At 51.2% G+C, this 14,592-nt stretch overlaps 1 protein-coding gene across 14 annotated transcripts in view; it reads right to left on the bottom strand.

Annotated features, from left to right (window-relative positions):
* UBR4 (ubiquitin protein ligase E3 component n-recognin 4) overlaps positions 1-14,592 on the bottom strand; it is a 49,754-nt gene that overhangs the window by 13,787 nt on the left and 21,375 nt on the right. For 2 of the 14 annotated variants that reach the window (XM_069742006.1, XM_069742005.1), the window contains exons 35-79: positions 14,476-14,546; positions 14,213-14,360; positions 13,911-14,135; positions 13,635-13,805; positions 13,379-13,561; positions 13,021-13,179; positions 12,776-12,928; positions 12,457-12,684; positions 12,210-12,367; positions 11,876-12,047; positions 11,597-11,798; positions 11,343-11,524; positions 11,051-11,267; positions 10,400-10,616; positions 10,188-10,220; positions 9,619-9,682; positions 9,412-9,546; positions 9,151-9,325; positions 8,909-9,049; positions 8,713-8,834; positions 8,404-8,515; positions 8,107-8,178; positions 7,822-7,961; positions 7,548-7,725; positions 7,356-7,460; positions 7,008-7,163; positions 6,574-6,742; positions 6,387-6,483; positions 6,193-6,300; positions 5,994-6,110; positions 5,574-5,783; positions 5,349-5,498; positions 5,023-5,250; positions 4,858-4,936; positions 4,153-4,371; positions 3,903-4,068; positions 3,516-3,660; positions 3,351-3,436; positions 3,174-3,261; positions 2,891-3,084; positions 2,426-2,665; positions 2,203-2,341; positions 740-865; positions 510-638; positions 66-409 (exon numbers count right to left, since the gene is read on the bottom strand). In XM_069742006.1, coding sequence (XP_069598107.1) covers positions 66-409; positions 510-638; positions 740-865; positions 2,203-2,341; positions 2,426-2,665; positions 2,891-3,084; positions 3,174-3,261; positions 3,351-3,436; positions 3,516-3,660; positions 3,903-4,068; positions 4,153-4,371; positions 4,858-4,936; positions 5,023-5,250; positions 5,349-5,498; positions 5,574-5,783; positions 5,994-6,110; positions 6,193-6,300; positions 6,387-6,483; positions 6,574-6,742; positions 7,008-7,163; positions 7,356-7,460; positions 7,548-7,725; positions 7,822-7,961; positions 8,107-8,178; positions 8,404-8,515; positions 8,713-8,834; positions 8,909-9,049; positions 9,151-9,325; positions 9,412-9,546; positions 9,619-9,682; positions 10,188-10,220; positions 10,400-10,616; positions 11,051-11,267; positions 11,343-11,524; positions 11,597-11,798; positions 11,876-12,047; positions 12,210-12,367; positions 12,457-12,684; positions 12,776-12,928; positions 13,021-13,179; positions 13,379-13,561; positions 13,635-13,805; positions 13,911-14,135; positions 14,213-14,360; positions 14,476-14,546 — 6,953 coding nt within the window. The remainder of the gene's footprint in view (positions 1-65; positions 410-509; positions 639-739; positions 866-2,202; positions 2,342-2,425; positions 2,666-2,890; positions 3,085-3,173; positions 3,262-3,350; positions 3,437-3,515; positions 3,661-3,902; positions 4,069-4,152; positions 4,372-4,857; positions 4,937-5,022; positions 5,251-5,348; positions 5,499-5,573; positions 5,784-5,993; positions 6,111-6,192; positions 6,301-6,386; positions 6,484-6,573; positions 6,743-7,007; positions 7,164-7,355; positions 7,461-7,547; positions 7,726-7,821; positions 7,962-8,106; positions 8,179-8,403; positions 8,516-8,712; positions 8,835-8,908; positions 9,050-9,150; positions 9,326-9,411; positions 9,547-9,618; positions 9,683-10,187; positions 10,221-10,399; positions 10,617-11,050; positions 11,268-11,342; positions 11,525-11,596; positions 11,799-11,875; positions 12,048-12,209; positions 12,368-12,456; positions 12,685-12,775; positions 12,929-13,020; positions 13,180-13,378; positions 13,562-13,634; positions 13,806-13,910; positions 14,136-14,212; positions 14,361-14,475; positions 14,547-14,592) is intronic. The other 12 variants (XM_069742019.1, XM_069742017.1, XM_069742010.1 and 9 more) reach the window with 11 other exon arrangements.

Here is a 14,592-nt window from a genome sequence, read left to right on the forward strand (position 1 = left end):
AAATCAAAATAAGATGCAATGCAAAAAAAGAAAAGAAAGGAAAGCCGCACATGGCCTAGTCCTACCTGGTGAGCAAGCACATGACCTGTCGCACTTCGTCACGCATGGATGCAGGACCACGGCGCAGGTTGTAATCGAACAGTTCCCGGATGAGCCCCTGTGTCACCAGGATGTGCCGTATGGTGCTGTTGGTAGCCAGGGCACGTAGTAGAGTGATACAGTGCTCGGTCACGGCGGAGGCACACCCGTAGCACTTGGTGGAGGATGTATGGCCACATCCGAGCACTGATAAGGCTCTGTACTGACTAGCGGTGAACGTGGGCTGCACCGTGGTGCGGGAGGACCTGGTGGCGGCTTCCCTCTGCTGCAGATCGTACTCCAAAAGCTCCTTACGGGAGGCAAATACTTTCTGAGAAAATAGATTTCAGCCATCAGAAAGGTGCCCAGGAGTAATAATCTGGCGGCGTCTCCTAACACATCACTGATGGTCTTCAGATCAGCGATATTACCTGGATGATCTTGGAAAGTTCATCAAAAGAGTTCTTGCAGTCCCCGCAGTATTCCTGCGCCAGCTGCAGGATGTACCGATTCACGCTGGCCGAGGTGGAGGCGATCCCTCCGGCATTGGCAGAATCATCCTATATGTGGGAGACATCAGGAGCGGAGCAATGTGACAGCAGATGAGCTACTAGCAAGATTACTCGGGAGGGGGGTGGGAGATGTCAGACATGGCGCTTACCTGTGGTTTCTCGGGGGCGGCTTCGTTCACTTTGCACAGAAGGTTTTCTAGTTGTGGTCGGTGGCCCATGAGCTGGTGATAGACTCTGTCCGCCTTGTCCAGCAGCGTGTTGATGTTGGTGACGGCCTGTAAATGAAACGTATGGACAGAAAATGCCATAAATGTCTCGATAGAGGAGGCATCGAACAAACACGTTGGGCAATTTCCACAACTCCCAGAGAATAAAAGAACGAGAGAGAAAGTCGCACGTGTCGCCACCTCTCCAACTCCAGGGCCCTGTTCTCAAGAAAGCTGCGGTTCGACAGGTGGGACCTGCATTTGTCAGACCAATGGGGTACAGCCAGTGGATACACCATGAACACACAAGATGGCAGTAGGTACCAGCTGTGTGAACAGGACTGGTGCAGAGGTGTTCCGTTCACTGACATCAAGCAGAGACGAGTGTAACGGTAGTGAATTAAAACTAGCGATGAGCAAATTCGATTCACAGGATCCTCGTCTAGAATCTACATCGGGAGTCAATGGCTGCCGGACAGGAGCTCTGCAGTTTCCTCCTCTGACTTCTAGGCCCAGTGACCAGAAACCGCGCCGAGGATATGGCAGGTAGGAGACGTTTTACAGGACTCCTATTTGGCGGCCATGGAATTGATTTGCTCATCTCTTAATTAAAACACAAACGTGCACCAGAAGTCGGGAAATGTTGATAAAGCATCAAATAAAGGTACCTTCACACAACAATTTCGTTAACGATATCGTTGCTTTGTGACGTAGCAACGATATTGTTAACGAAATCGTTATGCGTGACAGCGACCAATGATCAGGCCCCTGCAGGGAGATCATTGGTCGCTGGGAATGATCAGGACTTTTTTTTGGTCGCTGATCACCCGCTGACATCGCTGAATTGGCGTGTGTGACGCCGATCCAGCGATGTGTTTACTGGTAACCAGGGGAAACATCGGGTTACTAAGCGCTGGGCCGCGCTTAGTAACCCGATGTTTACCCTGGTTACCATTGTAAAAGTTAAAAAAAAAAAAACCAAACAGTACATACTTACATTCCGGTGTCTGTCCCCCGGCGTCAGCTTCCCTGCACTGTGTCAGCGCTGGCCGGCCGTAAAGCTGACAGTGCAGGGAAGCTGACGCCGGGGGACAGACACCGGAATGTAAGTACGTATTGTTTTTTTTTTTTTAACTTTTACAATGGTAACCAGGGTAAACATCGGGTTACTAAGCGCGGCCCTGCGCTTAGTAACCCGATGTTTACCCTGGTTACCCGGAGACTTCGGCATCGTTGGTCGCAGGAGAGCTGTCTGTGTGACAGCTCTCCAGCGACCACACAACGATCTAAACAGCGACGCTGCAGCGATCGGCATCGTTGTCTATATCGCTGCAGCGTCGCTAAATGTGACGGTACCTTAAGCCTCAGACTACATACAACTAGATAAACCCCGTCGGCCACCTCACCTTTTTTCGATCCTCCTCATTCTCAATGGGATCGACAGCGCAGCAAGGTCTTGCATACAGCATGAAATCAAAGCGGGCATATTTGCAAAATCCGCAAGCATTGCACAGGAACGGGTCCTTTTCATCATAGTTAATGGATCTAAGGATAAAAAAAAGCATAATATAAACTGCAAATAAAAAACAAACACCTGCAGGGCTGGTGTAACCCCGATGGTGGGCTGACCTGCACTTGTGACACTGGTAGACATTTTCACCGCAGTTCCCGCATACACCGGGGTTGGCAGGAACGGAGGCGCTACAGCGAGGACACTGCAGAGTTTCAGAGGAAGCCTGGTAGTTTTCATAGAAGTCGGCAAACTCGATCATTAGGTTGGAGGCGACGATGGGAAGCGGGAGGTCAATCTTCACCTCCGTTTGCCCTGGGGTCAGCTGCACCTTTTTGGCTTTGTGCCAGCGGGCAGGTCTAGAGAGGAACGTGAGAGGGAAGGGTTAATATAATAAAATCTTCCCTTTCAGTAATGGGAGACCTATGGAAAGCAGACGTGCCTAAATGTGGGGTCATGGAGAAAAAGCGCAAATAATGCTGAGCGCTAATGGCGGCATAGATTGGGATTTCTGATAATCTGGCACCTCAATGTTCCATTATTCCAGATTACCAGGATACCTGCCCTCGGTCAGTGGCACTCACTTGTTCTTCAGCTCCACGATGGCTTGCACGGTGCGATTGTTGTAGTACAGGTTAATGGTTCGGACCATCTTGGTGCGTTTCAAGTCTCCGATCTTCACGGTCACTTTGCTGATGGTGTGGCTTCCGATAAGTTTCACCACCTGTTGGGTAGTGGTGTAACGAGTGTCCACTTTAATGGAGGAAAGTTTGATGTTCTGTCCAAAAAGAAGAGGGAAAAAAAAAAAATCAATGAATCATAGAAGAGATTTCACCACGGGAAGAGACCGTTCAGCCCGGGACGTACACACAACGGGACTTCAGGGTTGTTGCAGACGAGACACGGGTCACTCTCCAGATAATATCCATCAAACTCCACCAGACCGGAGAGTGTGCTGGAAAATCGGAGAAAAATGGAGGTAACTATGCAGCCGAGGTGGGTTATCAGCAGGATCGGAGGGTCCGACCTCTTGTCAGGTCTTACTTGTAGATATTGGAGTTCGGGTGATTGGTCAGGATGTGATTTTGGGTTCTCAGGATCTCAACAGCCTTTTGGGAATATTCCTTGAACTAAGGAACAAGTGACAACATATTTAATCACTCTGTTAATAGCAAAATCGTTAATGAACCAGGGTCTGAGTGCGCTCACCTTCTTCTCTGTCTGAGGAGTCTTCAGGGAGAAGTATCCGAGGAGATCGACAAACTGAGCAGCTTTGCGTCCATAGGCCGGGAGTTCTGGCCAAATGGACCACATGAGGTCGAGGAGAAGCTCCTGCTGGGCCTTGTTGGAGTTCCTGAGAAGAAAAGAAATCGTACTTAATATAAATGGGATTTAAAATCGATTCCATGGACGCTGTCAGGTACCACAATAACTGGCAAGGACGTCAGAAAGTGTGAACTGCACATGATCTGGGATTTCCGGCATCACAATATGTCCGACGGGTCCAACCCACAGGTCTATGCGCATCGTTAGCCATTACATATATAAAGAGGAGGCCTTGGCAGCGGCTCACCAACGTCTGGTCGCGATTCTCACCTGTAGATGTGCAGCGCTAAGCAATGAGCCTGCCAGCGGACAGACGACGCGTTGGACTCCAGCAAGAAGCAGCGAAGGAACTGGATCAGCGTCTCCTTGTCTGCAAACTTATTCAGCTGGTTGACGAGCGCGGTGCAGAGCTGCTCTTCTTGACTTGACCCATCACCTGGAACAGATCAACAGATTACACCGACGGCTGCAGCGACAACCGGAGGATACGGCCGCAGCGGTACGGCTACAGGACTCCTACCTTCCTTGTCCTTGTCTTTCTCTTCCTTTTTGCTCTTCTTGGTGGAGGACTTGCTCTGAGATCCTGACTGCCCAGAGCTGGACGAGGGTGCAGCGGAGGAGCCTGATGCCGTGGAAAGGACTTTGCTGCCGCAGAGAGCGCAGGAGAGGAGCTGCAGCAGCACGGGAGACACTCCTTCATCCACCAAGAAGCTGACCTGGAGCAGGAAGTACAGGACCGCTGGGGAAAGGGAGGATAAAAGGGCGACAAAAGGTTGTAAAGGCGAAGAACATCAAGTGCCCAGTGGTCATGAAAAAGAGATAAGTCACCAATCACAGATCATAACATCCAGCATCCCCACCCAACTGCTAAATACATAGACCCGACAGATCTAGAGGCCTCTGCCAGGATAAATAATAGCCGACCGGTGGTGGCTCCAGGCATCGGACCACTCTGATCATTAATATCCCATAACTGGACAACCCCTTTAAAGGGCCAATATTGAAGGGCCATTCCCATAAATGACATTTAGATGCCCCAATACATCTCCCCCTCAATGGGGTAATGCAGTGAAGAATAAGGGGGCTCAGGAGCCTTAAACTGCAGACATGAATCTTTTGGCACGCCATCATGAGGATGCATTAATTTTACGGCTATTTTTCACTCGATGCATTACGCCCGCCACACATCGCCCATAAAGCAGCAATAACTCGAGCAGCAGCTTACAGTCATCCTTGATGCAGAACTTCTGCCAGTTCACGGTTCTCTGGGATGCGATTTCAGCGCAGGCTTTTAGATGCTCCATCTGAAACACAGGGCAGCGTTCAGACCTTGCCGTACCGGTTTTGCATTACAGACCTAGAGGAACACGTGGGACTTTTCGCTTCTTACCAGATTGATCAGCGTGTCATACTGCAGTGCAGATCCGGAGCTCGCCGTCACTACGCTTGCACGCAAGAAAATCCCGTGCTCCTCCAGCAACTTCTTGATACCCCGGACGTGGGAATCGAGCGTGTGAAGGTCACGGAGCTGGCGGTATTTTTCCTTTGAGCCACAGATGAACAGAAGAAGTTTCCGCACTTGACGGCGCACGAATGGCGTCTGCTGAATCATCAGGTACTGAGCAAAAATTAAAGAAATGAGCGGAAAATCAAACATATGTAAGAGAAAGATGGACTGAATGTTTTTATCTGGGTGCTGCGCCTCGATATACAAACCTCAGACAGGAAGTAAAACCAAGAATGATCAAACACAGGCGGAGGGATGCGAGAATTGGTGTCGGCTATCTTTTTAATCTGGTAAGGTAGTCGGAGAACCATTTCGGTCAGCAGCTGAGTGTAGGCCTGGAAGACGTCTGCAGCGTGACCCTGAGGAAACAAGCCGGAGTCGCATCAAATGCCTCAGAAAAGTCTGCAAGCAGAAAGTAAAGTCAATCTCCTTACCTTCACATACTGGCGGAGGAAGAAGGGGCTCATATCAGGTGGAGACGAGGTGGTGTGAGGCTTCAGGAGCTGGCTGGTAGCCACCGGCTCCTCGTCGCTCTGCTGGCTCTTCCAGTAGTCCAGGAGAGACTTCAGGACGTGGAGACAGTAATCCACGGCCCCCGAGCTGAGAAGAGCGGTCGCTGTTGCACTGGAAATCAGGGAGGACGACTGGGAAGGAAGAAGAAAAAAAAAAAGAAGTGAGGGATTCACACAAGTGATGACCATACCCCTCACCTGCTGGCGCCTCTTTATTAGTAAGCCGATGCCATGTCATGAGTGTCACACCACAACGATGACGCCCGACCAGGTCCGGAAATCAGAAGAGGAGCTGGGGGCAACAGACTGTCCGCAGGGGTCAAGTCTCTACACGCCACATACCTCACAGATGGAGGATTTGGACCCAGACTTTGTCCTTGACATGAAGACGCTCAGCAGCCTCATGACCACCAGATGGACCTCGTTCAGGTGGGTGCGCTCGTTCTTCTTAGAGACATCCTGGACCGGATGAGGAGAGGAACGTTACAAATACCAGTCCAGAATCACATCGTATCCATCCACCTGCGCATTCATCCGTTACCTTTTTATCTAACCCCAGTTCTGCAATGAGTTGGGCCAAGAGGTTATCCAAGGCTCCTTTATCCTTCTCGTCTTCTCCATCCAGGTCGGCAGTCAGCATCAGCACCACCTGGAGGAGAAAACCCACGCCGATTGTTAAGATGCACCAAGACGAGCCACCAGAAAGGATGCCACTAGATGGTCAGTGACTTGTACCTGCATGTAGGGAATGGCCCGGACTCCTCCAACATTACGGAGGCTTGGAATGGACTGAAGGAGGCGCTCCAGAAGCATTAAACGCACCATGTGGAGTCTAGTGGAGGAACACATGCATGCATTCAGCTTAGGGCGTGATTACAGACCGCCGGCTATTCGTGGTATTGCACTATAAAGCCGTACAGACCTGTTGCTGGTATGTGCGTCGCCCTCCGTCTCTCCTTCACCCTCAGAGCCTTCACCTTCATGCTGTCCAGTTGCAGTGCTGATGGCTCCGGTGCTAGAACTTATACTGCCCGGTCCTGTGGGGTGACCCTCGACTGCCGTGTCCCCGTAGGCACTGCTCCGACCAGATACTGGAAGAGAAGAGACACGTATGAATATTGGAAAGATCGTGATCTAACGACGACTGGGTGAAACAGACACGAAAAACCACAGATTTCACCACGACAGTGGAAGATTGAGTGACCTAAGAACTCCCCCAGGTAAATGCCAGGGATACAGGCGAACATTGCCTCCATCACTTTGGAGTGGGGGGCTGAACGGCATTACCCTCGTATCGTGCCACGCTATAACCTCCTCGTCAGTCCAACTCCTCATACTAAATGGGGACAGACGTACCACTATGCTCACCAGCCACCGAATCCACGGCACTGCCACCACTCTCTGAGCCCACGCTCCCTCCGTGGTCTGCTGGGGAGGTGCGCAGTGTGGAACCATCGGTTGCGGCCGTGCTGCCTTCATCATCCGATGCTGGAGCTATAAGCATGAGGAGAGCTGTTACAGGTAAAAACACAGTCTCTAACTACCGAGCCAGCGAGACATCGACCCCCCACACCACAAGCGACAGGGCAACTCTAAGGCAAAGCGGTGCCATTTCCCCAAGCGTCTGCTGGAATCCCTGGCAGCAGAGTTCTTTTTTTGCATGCAGCGTCATGTTTCGGTGCAGCTTGCATGCACTACCGTTACCTGATGCAGTGGTGTCTGACAAGGTCCCAGCATCCAGCGACGAGGAGCTCGGTGCTTGTCCAGATAATCCCAGACTCTGCAGACCCAGCGCGCTGCTGCTGCTTCCTGATGTGTCAGAGAGGACGGTCAGCGTGTTGGTCGGCAGACCCGGGGTTATCCCGGCATGACAGATGGCAGTAATCGCTAACCTACCCTGCTGATCTTGCTGCAGACTCAGAGCGATGGCCAACTCCACCATGGTCTCATCATCCGCATCCGGTGGGATGTCCAGCATTGGGGGGAATCCTTCGGCTCCAGCCAGCAGAGCCTCTAAAGGTGATGGGTTGCCATTGTTGACGCTATCGGCGCTCTCCAGGACCATGGACTCAGACTAATAAAATAAAAGGCAACGGTGTTTAGATTTTCCTATCAAACTACGCAAAGTGGTGAAAAGTAAAGTTACAAGAGACGCTCAGTCAGTACACACAATTCTCACCACCATCTCAAAGTCTCCGTGGTCGACCTCGTTCTGCTCTTGGCTCTGCTGTCGGATGTGTTCTCCATTTGCCATCCCTGAAGTCTGGATTTTGTCTTCTGCTTCGTCATCATCGTCGTCGTCCTTGTCCCCTGGGCCAGAAACAGATGATCAAAAAAAACCTCATTCGCTCGCAACCAACTAAACAACATGGCTGCCTGCATGTGACACCACTATAACCACCACAATGAAAGGAGACCCTTCCTAGCCAAGGGTGATAGAAACCCAAGTGCTCACGGTTAAAGAGGTCCTTGTATGGCGGAGGCATCCTAATGACAGCCACACCTGAAGGAAACCAAGCTCTCCAACCTAGAGGGAATTGAAAGGATGATGTACGGGTGTCCGGCGAGAAGCTCCAGTCTTTGGGGGTAAAAAGGAGGAGGTGGGTATCTCAGCCGGAATAACACGGACGTCATGTCAGAGGAAAAACTCGCTGCTGTGACACCGAGAGGGTTCAATCATCTAGTCACACATCACAAGAGGGAAACCTGGCTCAGGACTCGACGGCTCCTGTCGATAGAAGGCCGCTCTTACCCACGGGCGTGTTGCTGCGCGGTGAGGACGGAAGAGTCACATGACGGCGTTTATTCCGAGGACGGAGCACCCGAATTAGAGCCTGTTTGCAGGAGAAGCTTACAGATGGATCCTGGAAATAGAGCAAGAAAATGAGGACCTGATGCAGCCCCAGACACCCTGCACCTAGGAGAGGTCAGATCGGGGGCCAAACAGGAGAGACAGGGGGCGGCAGCACCGGAGAGAGAGACTGGGTGGAGGCGCATTTTTTTCTACAGATAACACGTTCCCAACACCTCCATCCATTAGTCCTCTGGAGCGGGCTCTCACCGGGCACAGCAACATCTGCATGTAGATTTTAGAGGCCAGGTTAATGCAGTCCAGTTCACATGTGCAGTATCCGTGTATGATGTCCACTAAGGCATTGACTGTCGCCTCCACGTGGGTAAGACCTGCAGAAAACAGAACAGGATTGATATATGCTGGAGACTAATGTCACAAGGAGGGAGACCCGTGAGCCACACACCTGGTAGACACGCCGGGGCCAGGAAGGCATTCTTGGGTTTGGATGCATGTAGTTTCCAGAACTGGTTGACCAGTTGTGTAATGAAGGCATACCCGTCTTCTCCTTCTCCGGTCTTCACGACATCTTTACTTTCATCGATATCTAAAAGAGAAAAAAAAAAAAAAAAAAATGATTTTTTTTTAACGTATTTTCCAAAGTAAGTCAGTTTGTCAGTGACCTACAGACATCGGCCGTGCACTCACCGGTCTCTGCAGAAAGTAACTTGGAATCGGTGTAGTGAACGAGGTTGTTTGGGCGCATGATGGCGATGGAGCGGGCGGTGATCACCAGTCTCTGGAACACTTCTGGGTCCAAGTCCTTTCCATCGTGCGTGCAGGAGTTGAGACACTGTACGGCGTGGCTCAGCAGAGCCTGATCCTGCACAGGAGGGACCAGACCGTCATGACCCCAGTGCCGTGAGTGGAGAGCTGCAGGACCCCCCCCTCATACATTCAGGTTCTTACCTTGTGGTTGTGGTACGCAGAGCGGCTCGTGTGCAGACTGGCCAGCAGACTCTTGGTCTGGAGCTGGACGCTGGATGGCGTAGGCATGGAGAGCAGGACGGTCGCCAACTCCAGAGCCGACGCTTTGTTCTTCTCCTAAGCCAAATAATCAGAATAATTAGTGTGCGACTGATGGAAGGCAGATATAAGCCAAGAAAAAGCACCTACCTTCTCCGGCAGCGGTCCGAAGGCAAAACAGCTTTCCAAAGCTTCGAGGGAACTTCCCACCAACCTGTACAGAGAACAAGTCGCAGCAGGTCAGGGACTTCTCTAGAACAGCAGCTCTGCCATATCTTAAGCTTCTACGCTTACAGCCTACGACAAGGACTACGGCTTCATTGTGTTAAGGCTTATCAGGTAAAAAGGTCGGAAGTCACAAAGGTGAAGGGTTAATGCAAGAAAAGGTGCCTGGGTGCAAGCCAAGCCGCTCAAAGCCACAGGCCTGTGCCAACATCAGACTACGTTTTGTGGTGTCCCGTGTCGTTCCGGTGGTTTCATAGGAGCTTTTACTTAATGACGGACCTTTTTGATCCTAAACTGGTCATGCCCAAAGCTCCGCGGTCATTATCCGCCATACACCATCATCTACAATGGCTGGCGGGACTCGCCGACAACCACTGAGATACCCAGACACCGCCATGCACTCGGGGCCAAAAACTCAAACAAGCGCAGGAGGTAGTACACCAGCGGGGACGGTGCGCACACTCACTCGTGCAGAGTAAGGAAGACGTACTAACCGGTCCAAGATCGTTAAAGGTTCGGGGTCAGAACTTTTGAGGAGCAAAGAAAAAAATAAAATAAAAACAAAAAAAAATAAAAAAAACATGTGAAGCCGAGAGAGAAAATGGGGCCCAAACTCAGGAGGAACCCCAGAGTGTGAACACATGATTAGCCGGTGCCGACCCTGCTCAGGGGAAACATCGGATGTGCCGGCCGAACCGCTGCTCACCTTTCAATGACTGTGCCATTACACGAGGGCGGTGCAGCGGTCTCGCCATCTGTGGATCCATTGTTTTGATTTAGGTTCGGGGGGCAAACGCTGCTTACTGAGGCAGAGGGGAACTCCTCAGGGGGCTCATCCGGCCAGCCAAACTGTTCCTTTGTTTTTCCATATATTTTAATGGCGTCAATCATTGTGACCCCGGCTGGGTCCACGGAGGCCCCGACTGAAAGAAGCAAAACCAAGGAAATAAAGGCCACAATATTAAACCACAAGCAAATGAGGAAACAAGTCTTTCAACCAGTCCCTAAGGATTGCGGCATCAAGCCCCCAATATGTAATAAGCCTACAAAGCAAATGTAGGAGGGGCTTCTCATCACACGTTAACTTTTGATAATTTTTAAAGGGGTTTTAAGCCACTGCTTCCAGCTTTTTTATATGCTTTTCTCACCCTCCCTTGGTCCAGTCTCTGCCGCTGCTCCCGATGTTTTATCTACAGCACTGCTGCCAATCAGTGAGCTCACCGGCTGTGAATGGCTCCAGTCGGGCAGAGCTCACAGTTCGGCTGCAGCTCTGTAAATGTGATGACAATGGGAGACTCTGCGCTGACACAGGGACCCCAACAAGAACAGTTTATTACAGGGGGCAGAAAGCACTTACTGAATATGGCGAGTTTCTTATCAGCTTGTAATGCTTCCTCTCGGGTAAACGGAAAGTCGAACCATCGCGCTCGGCTGAGATTGAGCTGCATTGTGCGACCAAACATCTCGATATAGGAAGGTGCCCGCTCGATGGCCTGGGTGCCGATCTGAAGCCGTATCCCCGTCATCACCATGGTGCTGTTGTTGTTGGTGACTTCCACAGTAAATCCTCCGGGCTGTCAGAGGGGACAATCAATAATTAGCCATGCGGCTGTAGAGGTGACCCCGGCGCTGTGTTTCGCTCTGCGTACCTTCGTGTTGGCCACGTACATCCCGGTAGAGTTCAGGCGATGCTTTATCTGCTGGGCGTTGTATAGCTGGAGCAGGTCGTTCCCGCCAAACTCCACGTCTGTGAGCTGCTGGTTGTGCTCAAAGAAATCGATGGGAAAGGTGACTTGACTCGACGCCCGTGTCACTTCAGAAAGAGAAATCACTGCATTACCCTTAAAGACCTGCCGCACCCGACACACGCTGCCATACGGAGGCGGCATTAATTGCTACTCACTGACGGCGGCCGGCTTGCGTTTCCGCACAGGTTTCATGATGCTGATGCTGCTGCTGGGCTGCAAGGACGGCTGGAGCCAGTATGACGTGTTCTCCACATTGGCCATGTAAATACGCAGGCTGCCATCCTCACACAGAAGAATCATGGTCGTCCTCTGCTGGTCGTTGCTGGCCGTGTGCCGGATGGCTACCATGTCCTGAATCTACAAGGAGAATGCAGGTAAGACTCAACAGCACGGACGCTACGTTGTGCACGACGGCCGACCTGCTCTATACTTACCTTGGCTTTTGCTGGCAGCGTCTTTATTTCCTGGATGAGGAAACTGTCGGGTTTGACCATGACCACCAATGGGACCCCTGTGGTCTGCTGAACACAACACACTAGACCAGGGTGGTTCATGACTTCGGACCACTGGCAGAGAGCGGGGGAGGTCTTGCTTCCTCCATTGGAACTGTATAATGAAATGATGTGGAAAGAACAAAATTAAAAGCTTTTGAGTAATCAGTAGCACCAAATTCTGCACAAATGACTGACAACGGGTCATGCACATATCTCTGACAACTGATGACAGAGGCTCCGCACGGCCAAGGAATAAGGGGCAGAGTCATCTCACCTCTTTATATTGATGGGGAAGAGCAAGACTATCTCCAGCGAAGATCGGTTTATGGTGGCAGCAAAGGATTTCCCTTGGCAATAACTGAAGAAAAGCATCTGGAGAACGTGTGAATAATACACAGACACGCCGCCGCCTGCGACCTGACCGTTACTGTCCTGTAACAGATGGAAAAGCAGAACAGTCAGAAACGGAAGCTTTGTAAGAAACGCTTAGGATTGAATACTGAACACCGCGATTCACAAACCTTCAGATCTTCGTGAGAGACTTCCAGAACGTTGGTGACATAAAACGGGCCGTGCACAGCACTGCTGGACTCCTCCATCAGCTGAGTGTACACGTAGCCGGCAGAAGACATGATCACGATGATGTTCTTCCCTTCTTCATTGAACAGGAAGGTGACGTCTCGGATCTTGGAGCTCGGCAGCAAGAAGTAGAAGGTCGGGCTTAGAGCGTCGGACGACAGATCGTAGACCTGGAAGATAAATGGCCGCACCGTCACAACGTTCATTACTAGATCCTCCGCACGGACACATTTTATACGCTCTCCGAATGGTTTTACCAACCTTAACAAAGTCAGCAGTGACGATGGCCAGCTCGGTCTGGGAGCCGGGCAGCCAGACTGCTTTAATGATGAAGTTGCCAGTGGCAAGTTGGGGATGAAGGACCAAGTGATCGGAAACTGACCCTGAGCCGCTGAACGTCAGCACATGACAGTCCTAGGAGGTTGAGAGAAACAAAACGATCGATCAGGACCAAAACCTAGTGTGGAATTACTGTGAAAAGAATAAATCAGCTCAAGAAAGCGAACCTTCAGCCCGCACACAGCCAGGTAATCCTCTTTGCATGGGTTGCCAGTGAGGCTGAGGACAGTGAACGGGACCGGAGCCGAGGCCAGACGCGTCAGGGTGAGCTTCCTCTTGCTGGAATCGGCCTGTTTCAGCAGCGCTGAAAGCTGCAATACTGTAATCTGAGGAAAGAAATAGTAATAAGTCTATGAAAGTCTCTGAAGGAGGATCCGATCACAAGGCAATGAACGGCTTCACAATTATAGCAAATACGCACAATAACCACACACGAGAGTCACTCTCCCCAGCCTCAGAGTCAACGATGGCTGCTTATAAGTGACTGCCAGAATGTGTGTTACATAACATTAGTTCCACGCTCACCTTTCCCTTCTCGTGACTGACGGCTAAGTGTTGCCTCCTGCCGTGGGGAGACGACAGGACGCACATGGCGACTCTGCGCAATACATGAGCGCTGATCAGCTGTCGGATGGTCTGGCCCTGATCGCCGCTGTAATTCATCCTCACGTTCTCGAATGCTCCTTCCTGCGAGCCCAAAGTCGGGACCTGAAAGTCACTAATATTACAGGTCTGTCCACCTCTCTATGGGGTGCTGGTCATCCAATTCTGTGTTCCTCACCATCAGCTGGTCCGTCATTTCCACGCTTTTCTCCAGAGTGTGCAGCTGGTCCAGAGCTTGCTGAGCACGACTACTACTCCCAACCGCAGAAGCCTGCTGGAAGTTACTCCGTACGGGGCTCATCAGGAAGTTCAACATATCCAAAATCAACGGTGCAAAAGAAACATTGGTCTGCAAGAAAGAGAATTTCATGGAAGACCAAGACATGAATTTGAATGAGGGATCTTAACGGCAACATTGCACCAGACAGCACCCGTCACGCCATGCGGCACACACCTGGCACAGCAGCTCCTCGCGGCAGCCCTCGATGTTACGGCACAAGCTGCTCCTCTTTGGCTTCTCGTCGTCTCCTTTGCCGTCGCTGATGGTCACTTTTCCCTTGTCTGTGAGGGCAGAGCCGGGGTGCCGGATGGCGCTTTCTGGAAGACGAGGTTCGCTCTGGAAGGCAGATTCTTTCATAGTGGATCCCATACCGCTGCTCGGGGTTCTTTTAACTAAAGCCTAAGGGAAGAAGTCGTGCTTAGTTTTATGTGAACGGCACCTTGATCGAGCGGTGGATGGTAGAGACGACGACCCACCATGCAGCTGCCATCTTCCTTGGCTCCACAGTCACAGAAAAACGAACCGTACTTTGCGTAGGAAATTTCGTGGTCTTTGTGGCAGACCTTGGCGCAGACTGTGCACACCCCGACCCCATCCACCATCTTACAGGTGTGACAGTGATACCTGTGAAGTGTGTAACCTGCATTAATACAGCGGCTGACGACAGACGTAATGTGCGTGCGTCTCACGGTCACCGTACATTTCACGGATAAAAGCGCGTCGGTAACGTCAGACTCACCAGTGCTGATTCATGAATTCTTTCTGGGTGATTGTGAATGTACAGAGCTTGTTACAGAGCGAATCTTCATCCTAGAATGAAGATATGCATCCATGTGTCAGAGGCATCACACAGAAC

This window comes from Ranitomeya imitator, chromosome 10 (genome assembly GCF_032444005.1).
Source record: "Ranitomeya imitator isolate aRanImi1 chromosome 10, aRanImi1.pri, whole genome shotgun sequence".
Lineage (NCBI taxonomy): Eukaryota > Metazoa > Chordata > Amphibia > Anura > Dendrobatidae > Ranitomeya > Ranitomeya imitator.